General features: G+C 61.3%; 2 protein-coding genes across 4 annotated transcripts; both read left to right on the forward strand.

Moving 5' to 3' along the window:
* The first annotated feature begins 2391 nt into the window (after positions 1 to 2391).
* ACTG2 (actin gamma 2, smooth muscle) lies at positions 2392 to 5898 on the forward strand. The gene is made up of 9 exons (XM_068921014.1): positions 2392 to 2489; positions 3466 to 3635; positions 3719 to 3847; positions 3928 to 4038; positions 4530 to 4614; positions 4698 to 4859; positions 4934 to 5125; positions 5238 to 5419; positions 5626 to 5898. The coding sequence occupies exons 2-9, from the start codon at positions 3510 to 3512 to the stop codon at positions 5767 to 5769; spliced, it is 1131 nt and encodes a 376-aa protein (XP_068777115.1). The 5' UTR covers positions 2392 to 2489; positions 3466 to 3509; the 3' UTR covers positions 5770 to 5898.
* An 864-nt stretch (positions 5899 to 6762) lies between these two features.
* Positions 6763 to 14629, forward strand: DGUOK (deoxyguanosine kinase). Of its 3 annotated transcripts, none has more exons than XM_068920720.1 (7): positions 6763 to 6877; positions 8597 to 8709; positions 9276 to 9463; positions 11396 to 11543; positions 12094 to 12209; positions 12473 to 12572; positions 13206 to 14629. In XM_068920720.1, exons 1-7 carry the CDS (start codon positions 6829 to 6831, stop codon positions 13275 to 13277), a joined length of 786 nt encoding a protein of 261 aa, XP_068776821.1. In that variant the 5' UTR covers positions 6763 to 6828; the 3' UTR covers positions 13278 to 14629. The 3 variants fall into 3 exon arrangements, with proteins under 3 accessions (XP_068776821.1, XP_068776820.1, XP_068776822.1); XM_068920719.1 differs by having other exon boundaries at positions 6800 to 6877; positions 11339 to 11543; positions 13206 to 14627; XM_068920721.1 differs by lacking the exon at positions 6763 to 6877 and adding an exon at positions 8303 to 8432 and having other exon boundaries at positions 11339 to 11543; positions 13206 to 14627.
* The last annotated feature ends 4113 nt before the right edge of the window (positions 14630 to 18742 follow it).

Genomic DNA, 18742 nt, shown 5'->3' on the forward strand with positions numbered 1-18742 from the left:
GGTCTGCAGGTGCTCCCGGCAGGAACCGGGGCAAAGTCTCGTGCGTTTTCTGAGGACCTTTTGCATTACTGAGCAGAGACGCTCCGCCGAGGAGAGGAGCTGGTGGCAAACCGCTGCTGCTTTTAAGTTATCCCCGGGACCAGTGACCCTCTCTGGGCAGTTTTTCTTGCATTACGGCCTTAAACAAGGGCCGCGCATCCAACGTCAGCGGCCAGCTGCTACCTCGCGTCCTGCCCTTCTCGGAGAGCGGTGGCTTTTGACCTCGTTACACCTTGAACAGAGGGTTGAGCGTGGTACCAGCTAAGCGTGACAACCTGGAAGAAAGAAGTTTCTTTCTGTAAAGTAGCCAAGCGCTGAAGGAAGCATGCTTTGCGGGGCTGTTTTGGGGGGTTTTGTGGTTTTGTTTTTCCCCAGCGACCACGAGGGTTGCCTCTTTGGGGGGTTTGGTGCTGGGCTTTCCCGCGGCGCTGGAGCCGGAGGCCGGGAGCAATGCTTAACCGAGCCTCTGCCTTCGGTGGGATGGGAACGAGCCTGGCTCCGGGCTTGAGCACTCACCCCCGGCTCAGTCCTCCGTCCGTCCATCCGTCCGCCCTCGGGTGCGGCCCGAGAGGTTTAAAGCGCGAACGTTACCCATATAGGGAGGTGCTGAGGGCTGACGCGCGCGCCGGAGGACTTTGCACATCCCACGGCAAACCCCGGCCTCCGGGTTGGACCGAAACCCGCTTCCCTCCCCCCCCCCCCCAAACCCGGCGGATCGGGCGCAGCCTCCGCGGAGCTGCTGCCGGCGGCCGGCCCGGCCTCGCGTGCGGCGCGGGATGCTTGGCATTCCCGCCGGCATCGGCGGGCCGGGGCCCGCTGGCGGCCGGCCCCGCGCTGCTGCTGCCGCCGCCGCCGCGGGAAAGCCGAGCGCCAGCGGGGCCGGCGGCTCCATTGGCTGCGGTGCCGCAACGTTTCCTTTTTAGGTTGCGCTCCTGCCCGGCCCCGCTCCGGCCCCGGGGGGCTTCGGAGCCGCAAACTCTCCGCGGCTGCCCAGGGCGCGGGGGGTCCCCGGTGCTTCCCAGGGATTTCGGCATGCTTTTTTTGGGAGCCGAGCGGAAGTGCCCGGGCTGGTCGTGCCAAAGCGCCGGGGCGCGAGGATGCGCCGCCCGAAATCCCAGCAGCTGCCTCCTGCGCTGCGCCCGGCCCCGTCCTCCGAAGGTCCTGGGGGCGAACGATGCTCTTTTGGGGAATTTTTTGCCCGGGAGCCAGGGCGGTGGCAGAGCAGGGCCGTGTTGTACCATGGGCTCCGCCGGCCCTGGGTTCGAGGCGGCGGTGGGCAGAGCATCTCCCCGGCCGCGGGCACCTCGTCCCTTTTTTGTCACCCTCGGCACCACTTCCAGCCGACCCCCCCCCTTTTATTTTTTTTCCATTCTCTCCTTTTTTTCTTTTTTTCTTTTTTTCCCACCGCAGCATGTCATATAAGGCAACCTTTTGCCTCGGTGACCTCATGGCTGGCGGCGGGCCAGGGTGCTGGGGCTGGGTGCCCCCCCACCCCGAGCCACCCGCCGGGGACGTCCTCGGAGGTGGGGGCCCGGCCCCCCCGGACGCCTGGGTCCCTGCGGCGGAGGGGAGCCCTCACCAGGGGGAGTTACTGCTGCGCCGGTGCCGCCCCGCACCGGACATCGGGGCTGGCGGCCGGACGCCTGCCCGTGCCTCGGTTTCCCCCCCACCGCAACGAGCATCCCTGCTGCTCCCTGGCTCCGCGGATGTCCCCAGCTTGGGACCATCACCCTTAAAAAGGTGGCGGGGAGTCGGGCAGCCTCCGGTCGGGCCCCGGGCATGGCTTTGGGGTGCTGGGACGTCCTTCCCACCCCGCGGGGCCGGGAGTTTTGGCTCCAGCTGTGGAGTGCTTAACCGGGAACCCCAAAAGCCCCAAAAAGGGGCAAAAAGAGAGGAAGGGGCCTGGGAGGCAGCAATGCCACGAGGGCCCCGGGGATGCTGGCGGTGCCAGTACCCTCCCTGGGCAAAGCGCTGCTGCCAGCCCCGGGGATGCCGGGGGTGCAGGCGTTGCATCGCCGCGATGCTCTCCGGTGGGATTTCTCTGGGTCGGGCCAGCGAGGGCCAAAGGCCATTCTTGGTAGCTTCTTCCCGGGGACCGGAGGTGCTCCCGCTTCTTTTTTCCGAACGTAGCTTATAAGGACTTGTGTCTCGCTTGTTTATCAAAGTGTAGCATAAAAGGAACAGACTCACAAAGGGGCTGTTGCCTCCCAAGCATCCCTGCATACATTTTTCTTACAATAATTAACTGTGCCGGGTCCGACCACCAGTCCAAGGTCAATTTAATGAAATAAAGCACCTTATATGGCCATATGGCTAACACACCATCACTTAGCCTATTTAGGGCCTTTGTTTAGAGAGGATCCGCCTCTGAGGTTTCAAAGTCTCACTGGTATTTATACCAAAGGCACAGCGGGACTCGGTCCCAGAGGAAAGGAGCCCTCGCGTCCGCGGTGAGTACTGCAGACGTCTGCTTTCCCTTCGCTTGCAGGAGCCTGGCGCAGAGCTGGAAGGCGAAAACCAGCCCTTAAGGCAACGCGGGGACCCCGCAGGTGCCCCTTCGGCTGCGGTGCCCTGGGCTGGGTTTGCACAGAGCCCAGAACAGCTTTAGCGGGGTGGGGGGGGGGGGAAATCACTGCTGGGCACTGCCGGGTAATTCCCACGCCGGGTGCAGGGCCTGGCGGGGGAGCGCTCGCCAAGCGGCAGGAGCGCCAAGCCCTGCTGCAGCCGGTCCGACTTCTCCGGCCACGGGACGGGGCACTGTGATTTTTTTAGTTTTTTGCCCATCGTGGGGTGTTTTGCCCCAGGGAGCATCCCCGGGGCCTCGCTTCCCGGGCGCCAGACTGCTGGGCAGGATCCCTCCTGCCCGGGAGGGGAGCGGCGGCGCCGGGAGCCCCGCCGGACCCGCCTGAGCGAGGGAGGTGATTGCCGTTTTGGGGGGAAAGGCGGCAAGGGCGAAGCAACACGTTGACCCCGGCCGGAGCTGCCGGGAAACATGCGGACGGCTCCAAGGACGGCGATGGAGCGGCGCGGGCAGGCGGCTGCGCCGGGGCCGGCTGACACGGCCACCTCCCACGGGAGACGCGATGCCGGCTCTTCCCACGGGCGAGCCCCGACGCCAGGAGTGATGGACTCCCCACCGGCCACCCGCCCGCTGCTTTTGAACCCGTGCGGGGTGTCGGAGAGCAACATCTGCACCGGCCGGACGGGGAAGCAGCCCCCGGGGGTCATGGGGCCGAAAGCGCCGGACCCGTTTCCCCGCACGCCCCCGGGGAGGGACGAGCCCGAGCCGGGCACGGGAGGATTCGGCACCACGAGCCGGGATGGCGCTCGCTCCCCCACCTTCTCGTTTGCGAGCCGAGCCCCCGGGGCACACAGCGTCGCTCCTGCCGCGGCGCCGGGTCTCACGGCCTTTCCCCTCCACCCCAGCTTTTCCCCAGGTGCCCCGATCGGCAGCCGCTCCCGGCCGCAGCATGTGCGAGGAGGAGACCACCGCTTTGGTCTGCGACAACGGCTCCGGGCTGTGCAAGGCCGGCTTCGCCGGCGATGACGCCCCCCGCGCCGTCTTCCCCTCCATCGTGGGGCGCCCCCGGCACCAGGTGGGTACCCGCGGAAAAGCGGGAGCCCCGAGGGCGCGAGCCATCGATGAGCCTAACGAAGGCGTCTCTCCCGCCGGCGCCAGGGCGTGATGGTGGGCATGGGCCAGAAAGACAGCTACGTGGGCGACGAGGCGCAGAGCAAGAGGGGCATCCTCACGCTCAAGTACCCCATCGAGCACGGCATCATCACCAACTGGGATGACATGGAGAAGGTGAGGACGGCAGCGGCCGGAGGAGTGGGCTGGTCCCCCTGGGTCGGGCACCTGTGACCCCCCCCCTTTTCTCACCCTAGATCTGGCACCACTCCTTCTACAACGAGCTGCGCGTGGCGCCCGAGGAGCACCCGACCCTGCTCACGGAGGCGCCCCTCAACCCCAAGGCCAACCGCGAGAAGATGACCCAGGTACAGCAGTGCCGCCGGCCAGCGAGGGAGGGCGACGAAGGCGGATGCGCGCGAGGGTCTCGAGGGCGCGGGGGTCCGGCGAGCTGCGTGCGGAGGGGGCGCATTGGGCTGCAGGTGCCAGTGCTCAAATAGCGGAGGGTGGGTCAAAGCCTGGTGAGTTATTAAGGGCAGAGCTCTGGCCGGTGCGGCGCGCGCAACTTCTCCGGGCGATGCTCCGACCCACCTGCATCCGGGCGATGCTCCGACCCCAGATGTGTCTGGGCGATGCTCCGACCCCAGATGTGTCCATGTGATGCTCCTACTCCAGATGTGTCTGGGCAGTGCTCCTACTCCGGATGTATCCATGCAATGCTCTGACCCCAGATGTGCCCCCGCGATGCTCCGACCCCCCTCGCATCTCCGTGCCCTGCGCTGCCCCAGGCGTCTCCCTGCAGCGCATTGACCCACGCGCCTCCGGGCGACGCACTGACCCTCACGGCCTTTCCTTGCAGATCATGTTCGAAACCTTTAACGTCCCCGCCATGTACGTCGCCATCCAAGCCGTGCTCTCCCTCTACGCCTCCGGCCGCACGACCGGTGAGTAGCCGCTCGTCCCTCCGGCGCTCCCCCCCGTCGGGCCGCGCGGGAGCCGAGGCGACGCTGCTCTTCCCCCCCGCCAGGTATCGTCCTGGACTCGGGCGACGGCGTCACTCACAACGTGCCCATCTACGAGGGCTACGCTCTGCCCCACGCCATCATGCGCCTCGACCTGGCCGGCCGCGACCTCACTGACTACCTCATGAAGATCCTCACCGAGAGGGGCTACTCCTTCGTCACCACCGGTACGTGGCGGGCGACGGCGGGGGGACCGCGGCGCCCGGCCGCCCGCCCTCACCGCCCGTCCTGCCTCCCGCAGCCGAGAGGGAGATCGTGCGCGACATCAAGGAGAAGCTCTGCTACGTGGCCCTCGACTTCGAGAACGAGATGGCCACGGCGGCCTCCTCCTCCTCGCTGGAGAAGAGCTACGAGCTGCCCGACGGGCAGGTCATCACCATCGGCAACGAGCGCTTCCGCTGCCCCGAGACCCTCTTCCAACCCTCCTTCATCGGTGAGGCCCCACCACGACGGGGAGCGAGCGCCGGCGGGCCCGGCACCTCCCAAGGCCGGCGGCGTTTCGGGCTGCCCGTCACCCAGCATCTCTCTTGCCTCCCCTCCTGCAGGCATGGAGTCCGCCGGCATCCACGAGACCACCTACAACTCCATCATGAAGTGCGACATCGACATCCGCAAGGACCTGTACGCCAACAACGTGCTCTCCGGGGGTACCACCATGTACCCCGGCATCGCCGACAGGATGCAGAAGGAAATCACAGCCCTGGCTCCCAGCACGATGAAGATCAAAGTAGGCGGCGGGGGCGCCGGGGAGGAAGGGCGGCTGCTGGTTGTTGGGTACCACGAAGCCCCTGGGTGCCCCCTTTGCCGGGGGTCTGGGTAGCCGGGACGGGACAGCAGGGGTAGCACGGGGACGGGGTTTCTCCCACCTGGAAAGCGGCAAAATGGGGGGTCTGCGGCCAGATCCTAAGGCCGTCGCTCCCGGTGTCTCTGCAGATCATCGCCCCCCCGGAGCGGAAGTACTCCGTCTGGATCGGCGGCTCCATCCTGGCCTCGCTCTCCACCTTCCAGCAGATGTGGATCAGCAAACCCGAGTACGACGAGGCCGGGCCCTCCATCGTCCACCGGAAATGCTTCTAAGCCCCCCCGCGGCGGCGGCGTCCCCCCCTCCACCCCCCCTGCCGCTGGGGCTGGGGCGCCTCTTCTCCCTTTGCAACTCCAAAGCAACTCCACCGAGCATTAAAACCTTTTCTCGAGGCTCTGTCCCCTATCTCGGGTCTGTTCGGGGGCAAGGTGGTGGGGGGGGGTGCTGGGGGTGCCCGCAGTGGGGGCAGTGGAGGGTGCCCGCGAGGATGGGGAGAGCCAGCTGGTGCCCCCCCCCCAGCCCACACTGGTATCCCGATCCCAGGCTGATGTCCCCGACCCCACGCTGATGTCCTAGGGCACCCCAGGCTGATGTCCCCGACCCCACGCTGATGCCCCGGGGCACCCCAGGCTGATGTCCCCGACCCCACGCTGATGTCCTAGGGCACCCCAGGCTGATGTCCCCGACCCCACGCTGATGCCCCGGGGCACCCCAGGCTGATGTCCCCGACCCCACGCTGATGCCCCAGGGCACCCCAGGCTGATGTCCCCGACCCCACGCTGATGTCCTAGGGCACCCCAGGCTGATGTCCCCGACCCCACGCTGATGTCCTAGGGCACCCCAGGCTGATGTCCCCGACCCCACGCTGATGCCCCGGGGCACCCCAGGCTGATGTCCCCGACCCCATGCTGATGCCCGGGTGCCCTACACCAATGACCCTGGCCCCACACCAGTGCCCCTGGGTACCCCCCACCGATGCCCCTGGCCCCATGCTGGTGCCCCAGGGTGCCCCACACCAATGCCCCAGACCCAGGCCGATGCCCCGGCCCCACGCTGACGCCCCCGGGTGCCCCACGCCGACGGCGCAGCCTTCGTCCCTCCTCCCACGGGCTTCCCTAGCGAAGGGGCGCCCCCTCCCGCACGCTGGGAGCCAGGCACCGCCCACAAATTACCATAAATTAGCATATCACGCGGGAGCGGCCGCAGCGCCGGGCGCCACCGCTGGGGGGCGGGCGCCGAGGGGCATAAATCTGCGTCTCATTATCTCGGCCCCGCCCCCTCTTCTCCGCGCACGCGCCGGCCCCGCCCCGGGCAGCGGCGGAAGCGGCGGCGGCATGAGGCGGTGGGGGGCGGCGCTGCGGCTGGCCATCGAGGGCAACATCGGTACCGGGCTGGGGGGGAACGGCCGGGGGGTGTAACGGTCGGGGGGGGCTGGGAGAGTAACGGGGGGGGCTGGGGCTGTAACGGTCGGGGGGGGGGCCTGGGAGAGTAACGGCCGAGGGGGGCTGGGGGTGTAGCGGTCGGGGGGGGGGCTGGGGGTGTAACGGCCGGAGGGGGCTGGGGGTGTAACGGCCGGGGGGGGGGCTGGGGGTGTAACGGTCGGGGGGGGGCTGGGGGTGTAGCGGTCGGGGGGGGGGGCTGGGAGAGTAACGGCCGGGGGGGGCTGGGGGTGTAACGGTCGGGGGGGGGGGCTGGGGGTGTAGCGGTCGGGGGGGGGGGCTGGGAGAGTAACGGCCGGGGGGGGCTGGGGGTGTAACGGTCGGGGGGGGCTGGGGCGGTAACGGTCGGGGGGGTGGGAGGGCCTGGGAGAGTAACGGTCGGGGGGGGGGGGCTGGGGGTGTAACGGTCGGGGGGGGGCTGGGGCTGTAACGGTCGGGGGGGGCTGGGGGTGTAGCGGTCGGGGGGGCTGGGAGAGTAACGGTCGGGGGGGGCTGGGGCGGTAACGGTCGGGGGGGGTGGGGGGGCCTGGGAGAGTAACGGTCGGGGGGGGGCTGGGAGAGTAACGGTCGGGGGGGGCCTGGGGGTGTAACTGTCGGAGGGGTTGTAACTGTCGGGGGGGGCTGGGGGTGTAACGGTCGGGGAGGTGGGAGCCTGGGGTGTAACTGTCGGGGGGGGGGGCTGGGGGTGTAACTGTCGGGGGGGTGGGAGCCTGGGGTGTAACTGTCGGGGGGGGGCTGGGGGTGTAACTGTCGGGGGGGTGGGAGCCTGGGGTGTAATGGTCAGGGGGGTCCTGGGTGTAACGGTCAGGCCTAGCGGGGGGGTGTCTAGGGTGTCTGGGGGGGCTTGGGCTGTAACAGAGGGGTTTGGGTGGGGGGGTTGAGGTGTGACAGGTGGGGTTGGGGTGTAACAGGGGCGTCTTCTGAGTGAAATGTCCTGGAGCCTGGGGGGAGGGGGCTGGGGTGGGGGGGCTGTGGGGGCGTTGGGTGTGATAGGAGGGGTCTGGGCTGCGGAGGGGCTTGGGGTGTGTTGGGGGTGTCTGGGGCGTGTGTAGGGGGTGTAGCGCGAGAGGAGGGAGTTGAGGTGTAACTGAGGGTGCTGGGGGGGCTCTGGGGTGTAATGGGAAGGGGGTTGGGGTGTGGGTGGGTGGGTCTAGTGCAAGGGGAGGGGGTTGGGGTGTGATGGGGGCTCAGGGGTGTGTCTGGGAGGTGGGGGGTGAGGACTTAAGCTAATACTGCCGTCGCGCTGGTGCATCACAAAACGCACCAGTCTGTTACTGGTTACGCAGGGCTCTGTGTAACTGTCGGGTTTGTTTACGTTCAGCTAATAAACGCTGTGTGATCTATTACTGCACTTCGGAGGAGAGGTGGCTCTTTGTCCTGCTGGGAAGCGTTCCCTTTGGAGCAGAGCAGGCATTTACAGGCGCTTATGTTGCGTGTATTCAAATAAAATCTGCGCTCTCCGTTTGTCCAGATAAAGATGGTTTAGTTGGTCCTGACAGGTTAGATGAATAAAAGTCTGCTCAGGTACTTAACCCTGGTACTTTGAAATGAGGAGGTTGCGCTTTAGCAGCCAAGTGAAAGTCTGCAGTTACTCGGGAGATCTGCCTGTGCTTCTGCAAGCACGTGACCAGGCTCTCACTCCCCTTCTTGTGTTTTCCTTGAGCCGTGGGGAAGTCTACGTTCGTAAAGCTCCTTGGAAGGAAATTCCCGGAGTGGCACTTGGTGACCGAACCCGTGGCGCAATGGCAAAAGGTTCAGGCGACTGGCACAAAAGAGGTAAGGGTGAAAGCCAGCTGCAAGGGGTTGGGAAAACGGCGTGAACCTTTCGTGTGGGCAGCTGATCTCTTGGCATGGGATTTGCAACCTGTGCAGCTTTGCGTGTAGCTGTGGCTACGTAGCTCTCAGTACCTTGGTCACCCAGTCTAACAGTAGCTGATCCACAGGAAATACGGACGCATCTGCACCTGCAGATCCAGGGGCTATTTCTGAGGGGTGCCCAAGAGATATCTAAGAAAGGGGAGTTTATTGGTAAGCTTGCAGAGGTGGCCACCTCTGCTTTTGTGTGCTTTTTTGAAGCTGAAAAAGGTTGTAACTCACAGCTGTAAAAATGGCTGCATGTTGTTGTCAGGTACGTGGCTAGAATAATAGATGCTTGCTTTCTCCAGGAGACCCTGAGTGGAGTTGTGTGGTCTGGACAAGGCAGAGAGTCTGCTTTGATGGTTATAGTTTGTCCTTTCCCATGCTGATGTTAAAGCCTCGTGCGGCACTGGGAATATCTGCCTCCTGCCCCTCTCTCTCTGCTGGGGTTTTGCCTTAAATGTGCCTCTGTCGTTCTTTCACAGGCTTCCTCTCCTCAGAGCTTTGGTAACCTGCTTCAGATGATCTACCAGGAGCCATCCCGATGGTCCTACACGTTCCAGACATACTCCTGCATGAGCCGACTGAAGGCACAGCTGGAGCCGCTTGCAGAGAGACTGTTGAAGACCCCGGAGCCTGTGCAGGTTTTTGAGAGATCTGTGTACAGCGACAGGTACGGTACCCAGAAACCCTGTTCCAAGCCCTTTACCGCAGCGTGTGAGCCATGGTACTGCCCGTTGGTGTGCAGAGAAATGCCACAGCATCTTGAGATCGTGAAGGTCTTTAATTAAAATAGAGAAAAAAGAGAATTAAGTGCCCAGTAAACTTCATGTTGATGGCAGCAGATAGCAGCAAACGTAAAAGGAATTCAGTGACTCAGGCAAAAATGGGCATCTTGGAAACTAGTCAGCCCCAAGATGTGCACGTTGAAGGTAAGAGAACGAGCCTGCAGCCTCCACTTGGCACAGAACTGGAAGCGATGCTTGACTAAAGAAATGCACGTGTTCCTCTTGGTAGGTCCACTGATAACTGGTGCTCTAGGAACACTAGAGAAAGCAACAGGAACACCCAGATCTTCAAAACCGTTTTTGCACTTTGCCGTTCGCTTCTGACCCGTGTCGGGCGAAGGCAGTAGCTGGATTGGTCTTGCTCTCGTGGACCTGCTCTGTAAAATCCTTTGGGCGACGCCTCACAGGCTACATAACGGTTGTTCCATTTAGCTTGGCAACAGTTAACTGTGCCCAGACGACTGTGTCTTCTCTGTTGCTCAGGCATATATTGAGGACGGATCCAAGGACATTGGTGCAGTTCCCAGTGTAAGCTGGCAGCTTGGACAGAGCAGGTGGTTCTCCCTCAGAAAACAGACTTGTTGCGGTTGTGTTGAGCAGCGCAGCTCTGAAGGGTGAAAGGCGCTTGAGTGAGCGGGCTGCGTAGGGAGGCTTGAGGGCCTGGCTCCTTGGTGCGGTGGCTCTTATTTCCTGCTTCTCATATGCTGGCTCGCTGCTGCTGTGGGATTTTCTTTGCAGTGTGGCAGCAGCCAGTTCTGTGGAATAACGCATAGCAGGGTTTACGTTAAACACGTGCACACCATTTCCATGCATGGCTTGTAGGAAACCCTGTAGAAAACCGCGGACCCTGACTTGCTGTTTGCATTGTTGCGCCAAAAAGGATGAGCCTGGCCTGCTTGATTAAAGCTGCGTGTGGGAGCTGGAAGCAGTTGGGTGGTGTGCTGTGTGGGTGCTGCCAGATAGGGAGGATATGAGTGTTCAGAGAGATGCTGACGCGAAAACGGGAACTGGAAGCCTGTTTCCTCATACTCCGTGGCTCTCAGCTGCGGATCAGGGAGGAGGTGCTTGTCCTTCTGGAAAGGTACCTCCCGTGCTGTGAGGGAGTTGGGCTGTTTGACATAAGTTAGCATTTGAAATGGGGCACGCTTGCAACGTGGCTGTAGGGGCAAGGGCAAACTATCCCAGAGCGCTCTGAAAGCGCAAATGTCAGGCGAGAGGAGTGTGAGCAGGGCCTTTGGGTAGAGATGAAACTTGTGAGGTGGGGAGGGAAGGGTGGAACTGTTACTCCTGGCTGAGATTGACTCTTCAAGTTTCTCCTGAGCTCAGGAAACTGGAATTGTCACTATGCTGGGTCAAAAACGCAGTGAGATTACTTAGGCAGTTGGCTCCTTAAGGACCTCTTGCTACTGCAGACGAAGTGATGTCGGCACAGCCTTTAGACTTTGGCAGTTTCGGTGGACTGCCTGCAGCGGGAGAGCTTCTTTCCTTAACCATGTTCTCCTCTGCCAAGATATATCTTCAGAGCAAGCTCCTAAGGCCTGTCCGCTCAGTGTTTTGCCTGTGACAGATATCCAGACCCCTTCCAGAGGGGCGCCTGGTGCGTACTATTGAGGCCAGTTGGGACAGAAAAGGAAAATAAGAGTGAAATTCCCTGGGCATTGATTCGTCATGGGATGGTTCAGGGCTTGCGGTTCTCGATTGCTAGTTCATACTTGCCTGTGTTGGTAGTGACTGCAAGCAGTTGCTGTCTGTCCCACTAGGTGCAGCATCCCGGTGGAGTGTGAATTACCTTGTCCCCTGCCTCTGTCCCTTCCTAGGTATGTCTTTGCGAAAAACCTCTTTGAGGCTGGCCACTTGAATCCATTGGAGTGGACCATTTACCAGGACTGGCACACTTTCCTCCTGCAGGAGCTTGGGGACCGTGCTGCTCTGCATGGCTTCCTGTATCTCCAGGCAACTCCGGAGGTAAGAGAGGGCTGCCAAAGCCAATTGCTTTCTGTGTTAACTGGGGAGGGAGAGGAGGGGAAGTGGACTAGGCCAGCGTCTTGCTTTGCCATCACTTTGCTGCAAGGGTAGACCTCGGATCTCCAGGAGCCGCACTGGGTGTCCTGTAAGCTGGACTCTGCTGCATCCCCAGCCGGAGCCAGGACAGCTTCTGACAGTGCTGAAACACTCGTTAGTGCGAGTTGCTGCCCTGTAGGACTTGGGAGCAAGGAGCCCACAGCAGCGCCTGGTCTTAATCCCAGGGCAAAGTTGATGGTTTTGCTGTAGATCCCAGAGCAGCTTCTCACCTGCCTTAATGTGTTGCCCAGATACCCGTCATGCCGCTCCTCAGTTTTAGGAGGGAGAGCTTTGGGCCCCTGTGTGCCTCTGGTGGTGTTAGCTGCCTGATGCTGAATTTTGACGGCTGTTATTGCTGCACGTGGTTTCTCCTCTTGGGCTGGTTTGCCCAACTGGCTTGTGATGCACTCTTTTTTTCCCCTGTTAAATTAGAGTCTTGTTGCTTCCTGTGTAGAAATGCCTGGAGAGGCTGCACCGGAGGGCGAGGTCTGAGGAGAAGGGAATCCAGCTGGATTATCTGCAGCAGCTTCATGCTCAGCACGAGAGCTGGCTGGTAGAGAAAACTACAGAGTGAGTGAGAGCAAGGACAGCTCGGGGTGCATCACAAAGCTTGGCTCCTTGAAACGTGTGAATAACACTGCTTTTGGAGGAGGGGGGTTGGACTAGAGACCTCAAGAGGTCCCTTCCCAGCTAAATTATTCTCTGACAACGTACAGCAGACATGCTTTTGCAACACAACGCTGTTCCTCTTGTCCCTGGGGATGGCCATCCTTTTTACGTACTGTTTGCTAATGGGCACTGCCCTTTGGGTTCTTTCTCCCTGCCACCTTCAGGATCCACTTCGCAAACTTAAGGAGCGCTTCCACGCTGGTGCTTGATGTCAATCGAGATTTCGAGCGTGATGCAGCTGCACAGGATGTCCTCATGACAAAGGTAGGCAGAGCAGACCGGCTTGCTCTTGAGCTTCTTCCTCTTAGCTGCAGGGAGTGTCGTGACTGCTCTGCCAGAGCTAGCTTAGCTCTAGCCCAGGGGGCTCTCAAAAACCCAGCAGCAGGGGGGCAGCCAGCTGTCTCATGCTGTAGGATCCTTCTTGGTATCATGATCCTCTCAAGGTCCTGTGGCTGGTACTGCAGCAGCTGGTGTTGCTGGAGGTGGATGGTAGGAAAGCAGTGATCTGGGATTACAGAAGATCTTGTGTTACTTCTCTCAGGGAATAATTCTAACCTCTGAGTCTTGGCCAGATCGCAGCAGGGCTGTGACAACCTGCCTGTCCTAATTTCCTCTGAAACTCTGGTTGGTGGGAAACCTTTCTGAAGCCGTAACATTGCTGTGTGTTGGCGAGGAGCTGCTGGACTCTCTCTGGCGTGTTGTATTTCCACAGTATATAAACGTACCCCTTCTAAGTACTTCCATGAAGAAAATAATGTGGTCCTTCTCTCAGAGCCTGTTAAACCTTTCTGCTCTATGAAGAGCCCTTGTTCAGGGGTTAACCGATTAATGACTGGCATGTGCTGTCTCGACGTGATCCGAGTGTCACGCTTTGTGAAACTGCTCTCTTCCTTGCAGGTAGAGGCTTTTGTCAAGATGCTGCGATCCGAAGCTTTGCCATCGTGCCCTAACCCTCATTCAGGAATTTAGCTCTTTGAGACTTCTTGGACCCAGCAGTATTGTTTTCCACCAAAGACTAAACTGAGCAATTGGGTGGTTAGCGTTGAATTTGGAAAGGGGTACTGTTATCTGAGCGCTCCAGCGAGCTACAGGTCCCATGCTAGCTTCTAGACTGGCTATGCCATGGGTGAAGGAAAGGATGGAGGTGCTGGAGGCTTTTGGGAGGCAGGTGAGGGGAGGCCACAACACTTTGGTAACAGGGTGAAGCATGTGTGGGCCTGGGAGAGAAGGGAGTTTTGGAGAACGGTTGCCTGGAAGAGCTTCTGAAGGGTGGTGAGGCACTGCCTTGGGTGGGTGCAGCTGTTGAGTCTGGCACTGAAGATTTTGGATCCTCACCATAAGGACAGGGGACAGATCAACTGGACTCTGCTTCCCAGCTGTCTGTCTCAGTGATTTTAACTTCTTCCCTGCCTTGGGCAAAAGATGTATTTATAGCACAGACAACACAGGATTTTTTTTTTAATCTTGAAAAAAAACAAAAACAATACCAAAAAACCCAACCCTTTCCAAAGCTGCAGTTGTCTGATGCGCTGTGGCGTGCTCTCAGCAGGAGCTGACGTCTGGGTCTGAGAGACTTCCAAGGAAGTCTAAAGCACCTAAATCTGTGGTGCTCCCAGAGATGCAACATGCAGCATCTGCACGTCTTGCTCCTGCTCACAAGTATGTAATTCTCTGAGTGAATAAATTAATAAATCTGTGCTGTAATTCTCCCCACGGAGAGGCGGCCTGTTGCTGCAGGGGTGTAGGCCCGTAGCTCTGGGGAGACCTCAGCCGACGAGGTGGCAGCAGGACCTGTCCGGAGCCAGGCAGGAGGCGAATGAGCCTCCCATAAGCAGCAGAGATGCCTCTGCAAGGGTGCTTGCAGGTGCTGCGCTTCGTGGGGAGTGCGTTTGTCGCCTGCCAGTTGAAGTAAGGGATGGGAGGGAGAGTTCATCTTCCCCAGGACCGTGATTTCACCTACTGCTGTGGTCAAGGGGAGCGTGCGAGCTGCCCACCCTACAGCCTGGATCTTCGTAACAGAGGGTGACCAAGCATGCTGCTCGCCCAGCCTGGCAAGAACTGACCTCTCTGCGTCCGCTCCTGCAACGCAGTACGTGCTGGGAGACTCACGTTTCCGTGCCGTGCCTCGGCCTGTGCGTTAGAGCTCCTTCCACATCTGTAGATGTTTGCTGCGGATGTTGGAGGAGCAGATGCTTTGTAATGTGAGTTTAATGTGCTGGTTAAATTCCAAAGGAAAATCTTTGTGCTTTTATTTGGCTTGTATTTAAGTTATGACAAACTTCCCCCCCCCCCTTTTAAATTAAAGCAATGTAAAACTCTTCTGCGTTTTGAACTGTGTCCATCTCCAGGGAGAGGTGCTGAGGGGGGTAAATTCACCCATTGTGCAGAGTTGTAGAGTTGTGAAGATGAGGGTAAAGCAGACGTCGTGGCCTGAGTGTTGGGACGCTGGGGTTCAGTCCGGGGCTCTGCTGGAGACGTGTTGGGGTCACATGTGAGGCTGAGCCGGGATGATTCCCAGCCCTTTTCCTTCCTTTGGGAAATGCTGTATGTGGGGGGATCGGTGCCTGTCCCGTACCTGCCTGGTTCCTCATCTGCCTTCTCCAGAGGGCTTCAGCTCCTGGTTGTGCTGCTCCTGCTGGGAAGCCGTGTGTGGGTTCAGCCTCGGGGCTGTCCCATATTTGTTCCCGTAGGTTGTCTCTCTGCCCGAGCAACACTGGCACCCTTGTGCTGGGGAACCACGTGAATGCAAGCTCCCTTCTTGGGGTAGGTGGACACACACTTAGTTGTATTTATTTTCCCCGAGGCCATTGCGTAAGAGAGGCTGCGAGTTTGTGATGCCTTTTGTCCGGCAGCACCCAAAGGATCTGCCGTTGTCAGCCTCGTTTTTACCAAGGCACGCAAAGTTCAAGTGACTCTCGCAGTTCTGCCTCCTCCCTTTGCAGGGGACACAGGGTCCCAGAGCACCAGGACTTGCCTGGCTGAATTGGACCCAAGGTCCCATTCGGGACCAGCTTTTTGTCTGATGGCAGCCAGATGCTTTAGAGGAAGAGCTGAGGCTTCTGCTTTCCTTGCAGGCCAGAGGCGCGGGCTAGGAAACAGCCCGAGAGCTGTGAGCGCCGGGTGTGATGGGGCCCAGGGGAAGGCATGAGCAAAGCAATGTTTCTGGAGCTGCAGCTGGGCCGCGAGAGCCACATTACTGACTTCCAGAGTGGGAGAACGTATTGGGTGTTATTTTTCTTTCTAGCAACACTTGGAAAGTTGCATTGTGCAAGAGGTGTGAGTCTTTAATCTCCTTAATCCTGTTATTCCAGGGCCTGGCGAGTTTTGTTCTAGCCCAAGTAACTTTTAGGGAGCCGGAGGGATGGAGCTTCAACTCAAGCCGAACGCTTACATGGCGTAGCTCATGCATTAATAATAAAAAACAGATGGCTGCCCAAGTCCTGCCATGCGTGGAGCCGGAGCGGAGAGCCTCGAAGCCGGACGTCTGTAAGAGAGCGCAAGATGCCCGGTCCTGGATGAGCTGGGTTTTGGCAGGCCGGGCGTCCGCGCCCTCCGCTCCGGTGATCCCAGGATGAAGTAGCTCCTAGCGAGCCTGGGGTCAGCCTGGATTAACGGGGGCCGTTCCTGGGGGGCTGCCCCGGCGCGACGGGCAGGAGTGAGACGCGGGTGAGGGTCGCGGGTCACCTACCGCAGCCCCAAGCGTTCGGCTGCCTTGGAAAAGGCCGGCTGGGCTCGCTCGCCCCAGAAGCCGCTCGTCCCTGGTGCCCTGCCGCCGCGGGACTGCGGCATGGTGGTGTCTGCTCCAAGCGACGCTCGGAGGGACGGTGGTTCTTTCGCTGTCGCGGCTTGCGTCCGAGCCAGGTGAGGAGCAATCGTCTGCCCGCGGAGGGAGCCGGATGGCGCGTAAGGTGCCTGGCTCTGCGACGATCGCTCCTCGGACATCGCTTACGCTCTGTTAGAAAAACAAAGGGGGGGGGTGGGAAAAAGTGCACGTGAAGAAAGCTGGCAAGGGCGAGAGAGAGGAGTTAAGGTAATTTGATTTTCTGCATCATAAATCCCCGCAAGCCGCGTGTAAACTTGCCGTCGGCCGGCTGAGCGCTGAGCGCCGCGCTCCCCGGAGAGCGGAGGAGGCAGAGGCGCCCTGATGTTCCTCCCGTGGCTGGTGGCGCGTCCTCCGAGGCGGTGAGCGAGACGTGGCGCCGGGATGTTCCCCCGGGGTTTACGTGCCTGATCCTGCAGCAACAACCGAGCGGGTACCCCGGCGCGGAGCCCGAACAACCCCGCGACGAGCAGCCCGGTACGGACCGGCCACCGACGACCCAGCGCCGCGTGGGGCCTCCGCGGAGGGTCCCCGGGAGCCTCCTGAACAAAGAAAGTGGCAGCGGTGACATGCCGCGGCCCGTTTGCATCCGCGTTTCTCCCCGCTTCCCTTGCCGGCGCTCCGGGCATGCCCTCGTCCCCCGTCCTCCCCGCCGGGCCGCGCGTCGCACCGCTCTTCCCTGCTGCCGGCTCTCGGTGCGGTGGGGGGGGCGGAAAGTCGGGAGGGGGTTAAAATCCTTCCGAAGGGCAGTAAAGAAACAGCTCCGAGGCTGTTAAACACCCGCCGAGCGGTGCAGGCAGGCAAAGGGCTGAAGTTGAGCAAAAATTGGGGCCGAAGCTTTGCAAAAATCTGTGCTGCAGAGAGCAAAGCGGGAGAAAAAGGCGTTTGCAAAGAAACAGAGGAGCCGCACGGGGCAGGGGGGGTTGGGGGTGACGGTGGGCTGCGGGCTCCCGCTCTGCAAAAGTTTCTCCCCCTCCCGGCCAATGCGGCAGGAAAGTGGCGGCTGATCCGCGCGAGCGGCCGGGAGCGAACGCGGTCGCCTCCGAGGTGGAAATGCCTCCGAGGGGCACGTCGCCGTTTCCTAGAGACGGCGTTTTTATTGCGGGTTGTTGCGCCGGCTGGGAATTAAAGTCCAGGCTGTAGAGCGAAAGTGCCCCGAGCCGGAGCGGTGATTTTCACTCGCCGGGGTTTGCCGCTCGCGCTTTCGGTTGCTTCGCTCAGGTGCTTTTGACGGCGGCGGCGGCTTCACAATTCCGGTGGCTTCATTTGCTCCTTGTCTCCCTTTGTCACCCGCGGAAGTCACTTCCCGGAGCCCGGCCGGCATCGGGACGAGCCACGCGCCGGCGGCGGGAGCTGCACGAGGATGCCCGGGATGCCGCGGCGGTGAGGCCGGAGCGACGCGCGGGAACCGAGCGGCTCGAGGGTGGCTCGGACGGATGGCCATGGGCACCCTCGGTCGCGAGCGGGTATGGATGACGCCAAACCCCTTTCCCACCGCGGGACAACCTCGGCCGCCCCGGCGGCTTTGGGTTTTTTCCCGCGCTGGACCCTCCCGCGGCAGCTTCCGCGTGTCCTCGCCTCCGCCGGCGCCCCCGGAGACGTCGGAGAGGTCGCTCTGCTCCGGCGCCCCTCCGTCCCCGTCCTTTCCCCCTCTCCGCGATTGCGTTGCCTTCGCGCTGCTATTGGGCAACACGGGAATTACCGGGCTCTATCGCAGTGACCAGGTTTTGGGTTTTTTTTTTTTTCTCATAAACTTCCTCGTCGCTAGAAATCGCAAGCCCAGAGCCGCTGGACGGCCGCTGAAGAAACAGCCCCTTGGTTTGAATCCCTTTTATCTAATTCCTCGCTCTTAATGGGCGAGAAGCCGTGAGGACGGCGGCTCGTGGCGCCCGCGTGGAAAGCCGGACCCGCGGGAAAGCCGTGGGCGGCCGGGGCGTTTCGGGGCGCGAGGAAGAGGCCGGGGGCCGAGCCGGGGCTGAGGGGGAGGGCAGCGCCTATCTCGAAAGCATCTCTGAGCGTGAGCTGTAAAGCAAACAAGTTGCGGCGTTATATATAGGACAAAGATTGCAGCGCTCCAGCTCGATGTTTCTGGTTTTACCGGCCAGGGTGGTTGCTCGCAGCTGATTTAAAAGACATATAATTCTTAAAGACGCAGGGCCGGGGCGGCAGGCCGGCGGTGGAGGGCCGCCGCCGCGTCCTTGCCGCTCGCACGAGCCACTTTTCCTGCCGGTTTTACTCCCCGCAGCTTTTCCCGCGTTGCTGGTTTTCGGCACCTCCGAACCACTTTTGCCAGGTTTTTTCCCCCTTAAAACTTCCCCGCGGAGCGTCGCAGGCTGAGAACGGCCGAACGTCGCGCCGCGGGTGCCTGCCCCGGGCCACGAGCAGCTTGGCGGAGGGCTGGCGAAGCGGGCAGCAGCCCCGTTCCCGCGGTCCGGCATCGCCGGCGCGGGCTCTCGCTGGGATGAATTTCCGTAGGAGGGTGCCGGAGCGGCGACGGGATAAGGAGCCGGGTGGCGGGACGGGTCGCGCCGCTGCCTTTAGCTCAAGCTCGCCGGCGCGCGCAGCTTGGGCAGCTCCGGCGGACGCCGCTTTGTAAAAAAAACCCCCAAACTCG

This window comes from Struthio camelus, chromosome 27 (genome assembly GCF_040807025.1).
Source record: "Struthio camelus isolate bStrCam1 chromosome 27, bStrCam1.hap1, whole genome shotgun sequence".
Classification (NCBI taxonomy): Eukaryota; Metazoa; Chordata; class Aves; order Struthioniformes; family Struthionidae; genus Struthio; species Struthio camelus.